Source organism: Cupressus sempervirens, chromosome 9, assembly GCF_028749045.1.
Source record: "Cupressus sempervirens isolate cs-2001-9-10 chromosome 9, ASM2874904v1, whole genome shotgun sequence".
Classification (NCBI taxonomy): Eukaryota; Viridiplantae; Streptophyta; class Pinopsida; order Cupressales; family Cupressaceae; genus Cupressus; species Cupressus sempervirens.
The window spans coordinates 381,675,436-381,688,625 of record NC_143126.1 but is presented as its reverse complement, the minus strand read 5'-3'; the positions used below and the strand labels follow the sequence as shown (position 1 = coordinate 381,688,625).

At 36.9% G+C, this 13,190-nt stretch overlaps 1 protein-coding gene across 1 annotated transcript in view; it reads left to right on the top strand.

The window, feature by feature from the left end:
- The window catches only part of LOC149538864 (histone-binding protein MSI1-like), a 135,266-nt gene that overhangs the window by 21,918 nt on the left and 100,158 nt on the right, over positions 1–13,190 (top strand). Inside the window, exon 3 of the mRNA XM_089800216.1 lies at positions 10,905–11,057. Coding sequence (XP_089656342.1) covers positions 10,905–11,057 — 153 coding nt within the window. The remainder of the gene's footprint in view (positions 1–10,904; positions 11,058–13,190) is intronic.

The following is a 13,190-nucleotide window of genomic DNA, read 5'->3' as shown; positions in this document are numbered from 1 at the left end:
ATGATAGGTTTAGCACCTTCCTCCAGTTCAATAATATGCTCAATACCTCTGTCCGGTGGCCTGCCTGGTGGAATCTCATTGAATACCTTTTCGTACTTAATCCTCAACTTCTGAATATCAGGATGATATTCCACCTTATGTTGCTCCTCCTGTGTAGGTATCAAAGTACAAACTGCTGCCCACTCTATATCATTATGCCTAGTTAATCTCTCCAGCCGCCTAAATGAGATAGTCCTGATGTCTCCATTACGGATAGCCTTTAGCACATGAATCCTACCATTCATTTCGAATTGTATCTCCATATCCTCTAATCTCAGGGTAACCACCTTCAATGAATGTAGCCACTGCATCCCAAGTACTATGTCCATGTCACCCATGTTGACCACATGATAATCCGCCTTAAACTCATAGTTGTTCAAGCGCAAAGGTAAGTCTCGTACCATCCTGTCACAACGAAGAGTGTATCCATCAGCTACCTTGACTCTTAGTCCTTTGAACTCCTCAGTAATGAGTCCACGCTTCTCTACAAATCGTGCATCAATGAAATTATGCGTGGCACCTGTGTCCAACAATGTAATAACCTTCTGTCCAGCCAAGACTCCCCGAAGTCTGAAAGATCCCTCTCTCTGGATACTAGACAGTCGTGCTTCCTGTAAATGTAGCTCTGTTTCCTGCCTTTGCCCTGCACTGTCTATCTCCTGCTCTCCCTCTGCTTCATCAGGATCCTCATCATGATGTTCTGAACCATCTGAATCTGAGCCTTCGTAATAAGCCCACATTGCCCGGTTGGCCTTCCCTTTTGGCCTCATAGGACAGTCATGGCCGTACTCATACGGGCCTTTGCAATAGAAGCACAGCTTCTTCCTACGCAAGTCATTAAGTGTCTCCTTGTCCAGCCTCTTACTTTCTTCCTTAGGTAGCTGTGTCTCTCTATGAAAGGGTTTCCTGTCCTTATCTTTTCCTGAAGGGAAACTCTTTGCCTGGAATTTATTTTTAGAAGCTGAAGAGGAATCCATGTCACGAGCTTTCTTAATGGCTTCCTGCAAAGTGGGAGGGTTGAGAGCTTTAATCCACCCTCTCAACGGATCAACTAACCCATCCATAAATAAAACCAATAGCCTTCGTTCAGATACATCTGTTACTAACACTACAAGTTTCTGAAACTCTGAAATGTATGTTTCCAATGAGCCCCACTGTTTAAGCTGGGCTAATTCTTTGAAATGGAGTTCTGGATCTTTCTTATCAAAACGTTCAATCAGTCTCTCCGTAAACTCCACATATGAGGTAATGTGTGCATGACCCATAGTGATCATACCATGATGCCACCATTCGTGTGCTAACCCATCCAGGTGAATTGCTGCATACTTAATAGCTTCTTCCTCAGACATAGGATTCAATTGAAAGTATGTGTCAAGCTTTTGAACCCAAACTCTTGCTGTAGTCTTCCCCGAGCCATCATAATATGGTAACTGTAGTTTTCCTACTTTCTTTCGTAGCTCATAGTTCTGAGTCCTGTCTTGTCCATGGGGCATATGCTTCATCCGCACATCCATATACTCTCTAAAGGTGATTGCAGCTGTAAAATCTGGTCCTCCTGCTTCCCAATCTCTCCTCAGCTGATCCTGTATGTCAGTGATCTGGGGTTCTAGTACCGGCTGCTCTGGAGCTCTAGGAAGGAACGTAGGAATCATAGGCCTCGAACTTACTGTCCGAGCTTGCTGGGGGGCATGACCAAAATTGTTCCCAATTTGTTCGCCTCCATTATGTCTCTCATCCTGATTATTCCCATTCTGATTGTGACCATTCTGATTATTTCCTCCACCTATGTTAGCGTTCAACCCCATTTGTCGAGCCATCATCTGCATCATAAGCTCCATTCTCTGATTCTGTTCTTGTGCTCTTTGTTCGGCTAATCGCTGTCCCTGTGCCAGGGTGTCTAATAACTGTAAAAATCTTTCCTCTTGCGGATCTGGACCGGCATTCCCGCCTCTATCCATATTGTAGTCATAGTCTTGATCAAAAAATACCTCCTCTGTGTCTGTATGACTGGATTCTATGTCCACCTGGATAGATGAGCTAGACTGTTCACTCTGCAGGTCAGAAATCCTATCTTGTCTTGCTTTGGTATTGCAGAAATTATAAGGCCTTTGTCGCATGCTCTGATTTTAGTGTTTTGACATTTCGTCAAACACTTTCCCTCCTATCCAGCTGTTCCAAATTCCCTATAAGACCTCCACAGGATGGTAGGACTTATAGCTCTGATACCACTGTAATGACCCTCTCTATAAAGGCCACAGAAACCCTCAAACTGAACTTAGGAATTTTGTCAAACACTTGGCGTGTAACAGTAACAATATTCAGAATATGGTAATTTCAGATTTGATACTTTCAGAATATAATCACAGAATTACAATATATATAAAGCCATTGAACTATATTTCAATTACAATGCAATAAATTCTGAAATTATTTTATTACCAATTCTGGACTGATTATTACAATGACTGTATGACAGCAAATTTACCCAAAAAATTGACATATATTTCAGAATGCAAGAACCTGGTTTGAAGAACTATGGAAGAACACCACGTTTTGCTGCAGATCGTTGATGAAGACCTCCAACTGCACCCCCAAACTGTCCTTAATTTGCTGCTGCTGCCCAAACTAGCAGGGCCGTACCAGGCCGTACCTGTACGGCTGCTGAAATAAAATAATATTAGGGTTTTGGGACCCCCAAATGCAAGGAAAATGGGCGCCTAGGGTTAGGTAGTAACCCTGTAAAACCATAAAAAATAACTCCAAGGGGTTGAGGAGATATGAGCAATTATGTGGTTTCGAACCCTGCTTTGCCAATTCTGAAAATGCACTTATTCTGTCTTCAAACTCTTGTCAAATGCTTCTCCAATGATAGGGCAAATCTGAAATCCTTATTCCAACCAAAAACAAACCCTAACAACGAATTCTCAATAAGCTCCAATGAGATGGCTGAATACCAACTCCAATTATGCAACAATTCAGGTGATATTTCACACCCCCAAAGTCGCCAATCCAAGGGAGTGATTCGTTCCCAAAGATCGAATAATTTGCAGATCCAAAGTCCACAAATGTCTTCACAATGAAGAAGTAGAAGAGTTCTCCAATCCAAGCATGTCCAAATGAGAGGCCCAACCCTCTATTTATTCACTTTTCTAAGAAGTTGCTAGAACTTCTAGAAACATCCTTTATAATTTCTCATTATAATGCACTTTTTATAATAAAGTAATTTTATAAAATAAAAAGTGCAACTCAAATTAAAATTATAACATGTGGGCCCCAATATCACATAATGATAAAATATAACCTCTTAACACTTCTTCGAGAGCAAGATATGACTATCTGATCCGCAGAATTGACTCTCTTTCCACACCATTTGCCTACGAGAGTTTGGAATAGGCAAATCCATGATCAATGCCATGTCGAACTAAAGAGGGGACATTACAAAACTAAAACCTTAGTTACTGGTGCGAGCTTTCTGCCTCTGGAGGCAGAAGCAGCCCCTGTGGTGCCATCCAAATGTGGTCTCCAGGAATTCAGATGGCACCCATAGGGCATCCGGGGCTTCCAAAAGCCTCCATGTGCCCAGACGGTCAAAAACAGCCAAAAAGCTACCTTTTTGCCTCTTAAAACTGAATCTGACATGTCCTAATATGATGTATTATTTCTTTTTTTGCTTCTAAACCCTAAAGCGACCCTAAAAGAGGCCGTTCAATCATTGTTCATGTAATGTTGTTTGCAGCTAGTCTCTATTTTTTATATTTCTTTCATTTCGTTACATATACTGTTATACTTAATATATATATACACATGCGCGCTTCCCCATTTCGTGCATCTGTGCACTTGATTCACACATCTGCATCCAGATCCACACCCAAATCGGTAACTAAACTAAAAACAAAGATAATCATTCAAAATAAATATACACAATGAACTCTTTGGTGTTATTATTTGACTGTTCTTTAGTAGGATGAAAATAGAACCTTCCAAGAAAACGGACCTCAATAGAAAGAGCATTAAAATGTAATGTTTTGGAACAAACTTACAACCGTAGGATTGAGGACAATCTTTTGACCTAACCCCTTTTGCGTCTAGTAACCAATTCCCACCTCACAAGTTCCAGCATAGTGGTTATTGCAAAGTTTCTGCAAATTTGGCTATAAATCAGACTGAGATAATTACCTTTTTATATTGCTGAAGATGGTCTTCAATGTACAGACCTGTATATGAAGTGTAATCAATAGTATAATTACTATTCTGAAATGTTCTTATCTTTGCAGTTCAATCGGATATGGCAGTATTGCTAAAGGAGCAGACCATATATTATTCATCTGTCCTTTATCCACAATAATAATCCTTATTTATATGGCAATCAAGAGGCATGTTCTTACCAAGTCGGCCCTCTATATTAATTCTCTATTTATCTTCCCAAGACCGGCGTCCAAAGGAGATTATGATTAGTTAGTAAATATACTAACTATACTATGCAAAACTAGAACATAATAAGTGCCTCAATGAAGATGCCGATTAGGTCATATAAATAGTGTATTTAAGTCTTAACAGACCAATCCTTAAATAAGGATCTTCATGCTTTATATGATCTTGTATGATCTGCTGTTGAGATGAGTATGGTATCACAGTTACATAGAGTTAACAGTTATCATGGTAGGAATATATATATACACACACACACACAAATACAAACACACAGGCACACACACACACACACACATATAGTAAGTTACTGATGCTGGTTCTGATGCTGATGCTGGTTCTGATGCTGATGCTAACACACACACACACACACACACACACACACACACAAATACAAACATACAGGCGCGCGCACACACACACAAATACAAACACACAGGCACACACACACACAGACACACAGAGTTATTGATGCTGGTTCTGATGCTGATGTGGGTGTGGGGTGCTGATGCATGGATGCATGGATTGTTTTTTTTGGGATTTTGGATGCATTTGCGTGCGTCCATACATAATTTAAAAATAAATAAATAAATAAATATATGTGTGTGTATATATATATATACACACACATATATTTATTTATTTATTTATTTTTAAATTATATAAGTATGTATATTATACTATAATTTATGTATGCAAAGAAATATACAAAAATAAACCATTCTGTAGCAATTAGCATAACCAAATTGAAATGATAGTAATGTCTAATTAGTAAATTACTCAAGTTCAAGATTCCAATGCATTTCGAATTACATAATCAAAACATAGTTAAATTAAATTCAGTCAATCAGAATCATAAGGATTCTAAAAAAAATCCACATTCTCATCATCTCTTTCTGCTACAACACTTGCAAGTTCATTTGAATCAAACATGGTTCCAATTGTGCTAGATGCACGTGCTATGATGTTATCAACATCATCCTTTGTCATCACAGTAAGATCCTGAAGTGTTGCATCCAAGTTTGCACATTTAGGGGCTACATCCCAAAGCTTGGTTGACCCTTCCTTGTATCCATCCTCCTTATGTGACAAAAGACGCCAAGTTTGCACATTCAGGGGCTACATCCCAAAGTTTGGTTGACCCTTCCTTGTATCCATCCTCCTTACGTCACAAAAGACACAAGTTGGTATGTATATAAACCAAGTCCTCAACTTTCTTTGAGCCCAATCGGTTGCACTTCACTAAATGGATATAGGAGTATGTACCATAGTTCCCGGAATCGCCTAAAAATCGCCCAAATTGCGATAAGATTCATGCTTGGCGATTTTTTCTGAATTGTGAATCGCTAGAGCCGATTTTTTTTGGCAGGCGATTCATGGCAAAAAATCGCCAGAATCTTTGCCGTGAATTGGCCGCGACAACTAGGAAGTTGACGTGCATCATCTTGGCGAGGTAGTAATTCAGAAAGGAAATGTTGTATCCGTGATTCTATACAGCAGAAAGATATTGAAGCAGGAGTAAAAAAGAAGAAGAAAAAAAACGACAGATAAAAAATGTTTAGAATGTATAACAGACGATGCCCAAGGGAAGGGAAAGACATAATCAGGTAGTAAAACATCAGCGGTTGCCAGAAAGAGTGTGGGATTAAAAAAAAATCACAAAAATATTGTGTTCCATGCGGTTTTGTGTGGGTTTCAGAGTGCTAATTTGGTCTTGGCAGCGGGGGTGTTGCCCCTCGACCTCGCTGGGGGTGTTGCCCCCTAGACCCCCAGTCATTATGGTTATTAGTCGTGGAAAGTTTGACCAGTTGATGAGACCTGAAGCTGCTGCAGGCATGGAGTGTCTGTGGTGGAGAGAACAACAAAGCAAGCCTTTTGAGAGGGGTGATATGCTTTGAAGCACTTGGAGTAGGTGTTGGACGTGAAGTTGTCTTATAATAACTAAGGCAGCTGTCTTATAAAAACTCTTTACCCCATGCGGTAAACACAAACTTCCATGTTTATGTATGTTAAGTTTTAACTTCTATTTGATGATGTTATAGCGTGTTTAAGTTATATTCAATAAAGGGTGCATGAAATAAGTTATATATTTTTAAAATCTCTAAATTTAAAAGGGTTTTTTAAAATTTGCCGATTCATCACCGATTCATCGCCGATTCACGATTCGATTTGGCCTTGCCGATTTCGATATGATTCCGATTCTCGTTACTTTGGTATGTACTCCAATTCTGTTCGGCGGCAGAAGAACTTGCAACCTGGATAGTGTTCATAAAATTAAACATACAAATGAAAAGCAAATTAGAGAAACACTAAAATGTAGAATACAATTGCTAAATTAATTAAAAAAATGAAAACTTGTGAGAGGGTCTTGATTGCAAGAGGTTGTAGATGATTGAATGGTTGACCATACAAGTACCACCATGTGATAGCTTCCATGTCATTTTGGTCCTTTATTGCATATGGAGTAAGCTTTGATCTTGAAGAAAATAAGCCAAATTCTAGCCTCACCTTTTTATGCATTTCATCATCTGGGAAGAGTCTTGCAAATGCAGTGTAGCACCCAGTAGGAACTTCTTCATCCGCATATGGTGCAATTCTATCCGGCATAGCAAGTATTTCCTAGCTATAGTACCTTGGAGATAAGGCATATGCAAGAAGGTGCAATGGGGTAGTCATCTTCTCCCAATGATGATGAATGATTTTCCTCCACCTTTTTGCACAAGGTTTTACATTCTGTGGGGTTAGTCTCATGTGCTTGTATGGAAAGCTTTACCTTTTCTACCATGGAGTCCATGCCATCTTACACATCCCCCAAGCAAGGTGCATTTGTACCGGCAACGCGTAGTCATGATAGGCTCGGTGAAATCCAATACAAATTGTACACGAGCCCACCAATGCTCATCCAAGATCATACCCTTGACCTTAAAGGCTCTCTCTGAATTTGAAGCCTTCCATATAGCCCATTGGTTACAAATAACCATTTGGCTCAATGCTGATCGCACCTTGAGGAGTCATTTCATAACAACAGTATGATGCGAATTTAGTCTCAGCAACCTAAGCAAGTTGACAATATGACATCAAATATAAAACAAAGTTATAAACAATAAATAATTTGATAATTGAACATGAATATAAAACTTTATCAAAATAAATAAATAAATCAAACTAAGTAATTACAATTTTAAGTTTACCTTCAACAACTCCAACTTGCAGAATGATTTGAATATAGATTGTGACATGTGGTGGTTTGTCACAAACATTTGTATCTCTTCTCTCTCTTGGTATATTTGCTTCATCCAATCTATTTGGGTTCCAATTTGTTGCATGACCAAGTTGAGAGAGTGTGTGGTGCATGGTGTCCAAAAAGTATGGTTGTATCAAGGCTCAACCAAATTCTTGGCATTATTTGTGACCACCCATTCTCACTACTCACCCCATCTCTACTGCCTCAATAAGAACTCTAGAAATGAATTGTAAATCCTTAACTTGTCCTTCACAATCAATAGCCCTCAAAAACATTGCCTCTTTGGGGGACATTGCAATCACATTTATCAATGGTCGGTTTCTTGTGTCTTTCCATCCATTAGACACAATAGTTATGCCAGAAGTTTTCCAAGATGTCTTAATTGGTTGAAAAGCTTTGTCTATAGAAATCTTTTCTATTTGCTAAAGAGTAGTACACACCTTTTCAAACCCAGGGCTAATGTAATCAGATGGTGCTCTAAAGGGATAGCTGCAACCATTTCCTTCCAATATGGCGATCTTACCAAATTGAAAGGAAGATTATTGACATAAAGGCAATGTGCAATTGCTTCATCAACAATCTCTCCTGCCTCCATTTTGAAGGCTTGATCTAACAGACCTCTTTTGCGGGTTATAACTTTACTTTTTCATCTTCCTCTCCCACTTCCAAGATTGGATGTTTGGAGGATGCAACATGATCGATGGGCACATTCACTTTGCTCTTTGTAGATGAAGGTTTGTACAAACTTGTTTTTGATTTGCTCACTAAATGATCAACAACCTCTTGTTCCTTTGTAAATCCGGCTGATTGTGCATTGCTCCACCTTTTTCCATCTTTGCTTCCCTTGCACAATGCTATTCCTTTACCAGTAGGGCCCATAAAATGAGCTTTGACCTGCGAATATGAGCTGTTGAAGGTTTACTATGACATACATTGCATTTCCAAATGTATGACCCACCTCCTAAAACCTATGATAATCTTGTGGTGTGTCTCCATAATGGAGATGCCACATCAATATTGAAGTTATCACTCGTTCAGCTTGGCTTGCTGTTGAACTTTGACTACCAGTGGTGGCCATTCTTGCACAAAAGAAACTATTAATCTAGTAAGAACATAGAAAAAATTAACTTAGAAATGTTTAAATAAACTATGAACATGAAACATACAAGTGCAAATATACAATACAAAAATACTAAAATAAGATGGCTAAACTTATTTCTTCATTTAAAAAAAAATAACGAAAAATCTTGAAAAAATTCTCCCAAAACTTGAAAAATTCATGGACATCTAAAAAAAAATCACTAAAAAAGCTCATGAAATGGATCAAATGCTTACCTTAGATGCTTAATTGTCCTTTGTGGAAGCTCCATAGACACCCTACGAATGATCTTCTTCAAAACTAATAACCTTGCTTTCAAAATGCCACAATGGGGACCAAATGAGAAGAGAGCCCAGCTGCAAACAAAATGGGAAAAATGGGAAATGAATGACCTCTTTTAGGGCCGTTTTAGGGTTCTGACGCAAATAGGAGAAAAAAATAATAAAAAAAGCCTATCAAAGACATGTTTTAATAAGTCACTTAAGTGACTGGGCGCTCAAAATGGTTGGATGCTCACGAGATGCGCCCGGATGCTCTTCGGATGCTCTCCCAAGCATCCTGTGCACATCTGCAGGAGGGAATCAAGCTTCCTGCCAACATCCATGCCACATCCTAACGCCTCCGAGCATCCAAACGAATCCGCACCCGCATCTGCCCTTTTTCCAGCCGCATCGGTAACCTAGTGCACACACATACACATATATAAAAAAAAAAAAAAAACAAAATTTACCTCCATGGCATACAAAGCTTTTCTTTATTATTTTATTGAAAGGCATATAAGTTACAAGAAGGCTTTAAATTTGTACGAATGTGCTAAGTTTGCTGATGCTGATGTTCACATTATGTATCAAGGTGATCAAATTTTGTTTGCTGAAATACCTATTTGAACAAACTATTACATTTTTGCTGTTTCATGACAAACAATCTTGACCTCTACATTCAAGAGAAAGCAGTCATGATCTACAGGCATAATAATGTAGTATGTGATTAGTAGAGATGCAAATTTATGAAAAATTGTGACCATTTTAAACCTGGTTAGTTGTATCTGAAAGATTTCATCTTGATTACTGTTAATATACACCTTTAGCTGCATATAATGATACTATGCTAACATATAGTTTGGCTTGTTCTTGGCCAGTGGTATGCATAATTTTACGGTAATATTATTATCATCTTATGTCATTGTTACAGCCATTGCAATTGTTATCCTTGTATTTTTAATATGAATGAAAGGTACTAGTGTGTTATTTGTTTGTATTTGTGCCTAATATTGATTTATGAATTCTAATTGTTGAACACATGTGAGCCTCTATTGAGGTTAGTATCACCACAACTTTAATGAAATTTACTTCTTTTTGTACTATTGGAGTATTAGTATGTAAACCCTGGATTACAAATATTTAAATAACCTTAGAAGGCATTTATTATATAAGAAAATTAAAAAAATTATTGAATGTTACATTAAATTTAGATAAAAACATAATTGAAGCAAAACGCATGTCATTCTTACAAAGCTGTTTACCTACTTGTGTTTATTTTAATGTTCACTAAGTATAATGTTCCGAGTAGACTTGAGAAACCCTTAGCAAGATGAAAGAGTAACAAAAGATTTGGCCCATGGTCAAGAATTTGAGGGAGTCAATTTTACTTGTTTTCCTAGAAAGTAGAGTCAAACACACCAGCATTCATCATTTATGTAGAAAATGTCTTTCTTTAATTGGAATCTTGTAGTTATTGATATTGTGGTAAGATTTATGAAAGAATATCTACATCAACTAGTTTCATGTGTAATCCATTTTCTATAGTTGAGCTGAATTTGATATGTTGTTATTAATGCTCGATCTTGTTAGGATGAAGGATTTTTTTTGCCAAACCTTTAATTTGGTTGTTTGACTATATTAATACATGGTATTGGAAATTGATTTTTTAATCTAAGATTACGGTTTTCTTATATGCTCTTAATAACTAGGACATTCTTCATTTTAGGTTTTCATTTGATTGGTTAATGGAGTTGAGGGATCAATTTTAGCTGATCTTTATTGATTGATATTTCTTTATGTGAATTTCTAAAACTTTTTGTGTGCATAAATGTAGGTCCATGAAGGGGTTGTTGAGGATGTTTCATGGCATTTAAAGCATGATTATCTTTTTGGTTCTGTTGGAGATGATCGTTGTTTGCTCATATGGGATATGCGCACACCTATGCTCGATAAGCCTATACAATCAATTGTAGCTCATCAAAGCGAAGTATGACATTGTTGTAAATTTGTATGATTGTTTATTGGTGGAGACTAAGTGACCTTAATAATTTTATTTGTATAGATATCTTGAGCAATCTTCAATTCAATTCTGAATTTCTAACGATGCATTTATATGACTTGAACTGAAAATAATGATTCTTATATGGTAAGTACAGATCTCCCTCTTAATGTCTTTGTTCTGATTTGATTCAAGTATATATAGAATATGCAGATCTGAATATGACTGAGATTGTAATGCCTTGTTCTTGATTATATATATATATATATATATATATATATATATATATATATATATATATATATATACAACCCTACGTAACCATACCTCAATAAAACACCGATTCAATGCCACCGATTCATATTATATGATCCTCAGCCTTAACTAAGGCTTGCGTCCGATCAAGGTATTGGTTCATGTTTAGAGCCCGATACTAGAGTTGGATCTGACGGATGTAACATGATTGGTATTTAGGATTATAACATTATAATATGTGTGTGTGTGTGTACATATGAATAAGAATGCATAAGTAATAATAATATATAAATCAGTGTGTGTGTGTGTGTGTGTGTGTGTGTATAATTTTGCTTCAATTTCAATGAAGCTAATATTCTTAACAATTGTTTGATTGGATACTTATGTTGACTTTCTTTCTAGAGTGTGCGAGTGCAATGGTAATCTAAGGAGATGTAATAAGTGTATTTGTTCAACATTGAGATTTGGATGAAGGTTGAATCTTTTGGGTGCTATTAAAACTCAACAATCAATTCTAGCCTATGAAAGTGGAGTATGATATATTTTTTGGATTGGATACTTGTGGCTTTCTTTCGAGTATGTGTGAATTCAATGGTAATCTAAGAAGAATAGATATTTTTAGTGTTATAGAACTCAACCAAGAGGAAAAGTACCGACAATAAATTCATCAACAAATACGTAAATGGCATAGTTAATTGATTAACTAGAGTAGTAAACTTAATTATTTAATGCTTATCTTTAAGTAGAAAGCTACCTGATTAATTAGTGAGATGAAAGCTAAACAATCTATTACCAAGAATAACATTACAAAGTGATATAGTGAATAAGCTATTGTTAAATTGAAGTATTGAGCTTTGTGTAGGATAAGCTATCTTAGTTCTTTGTAACTCTTTTCTCAAACGAGGGAGAGGAAATTGAGCGTTTTTATCTTCCAATTGGTTTACCCAACAAGGAGCTTTCTAGGTGAAATTGTCTTCTGTTATTTTTTATATGATTGCTGTGCTTTGTTTCATCGCTGTTTCCATCTGGTATATATGATCAGAATTTGTTACTTTTCAACAATTTTTAATACGTAAATTCAAGCATAAGCTACATTTGTTTTTTGGGGGCCAATTTTAAATATATTTAAGTAGGACAACATATAGTTTGTCAATATCTAGCAATCATAAGAAATGTTTAACATAATAATTCATGTTGCAGTTTAATGTTTAGGTATTTTGGATAGTTGTCTTGATCTGTATGACAACTACAAGGTCAATGGATGAAGTACTACAAATTAAAGAATTCCATTGGTATATGGAATCAAGCTACAAGGAAGATGTGTAGGGAAAGTGAGGAGAATCTTGCAAGAAGATGGTGCCAGTTAGAAACAAACTCTCTTGGTTGAGGACCAAGCATCCATAGACATGATGGTTTGTGCCATTGCCATTGCAGAGTAGAAGAAGAACTGCCTCACGAAGAAGAGGAAAATCCTAAGAAGAAAGTAAAAGTTGAGATGAAGACGTAGTGGCCTGTACCATTGCCACAAAATTGAAGCAGAAACAGAGCTGCCCATGAAGAAGAGGAAAATCCTAAGAAACAAGTGAAAATTGAGATGAAACGAACTGGTTATTTGCTTTTGAAGTTGCAACATAGGTTGAAATTATGGCTTTTGAGAGGTAAGCAGATGCCTAAATAGTGGATGAATGGTTAAGGCAAGTGGAAGTTTACACTGATCATTTTGGCAGGAAATTATTTAATTTCTTCATTTGGTGGGAATTTATGTTTTAATTTGTTTAGAAAACAAGAAGCCAATGGTAACAAGGTCAGACTCACATAGAATCAATTCAAATAGTATTTCAGAGAAGTTTATTTTATTTTATTTTT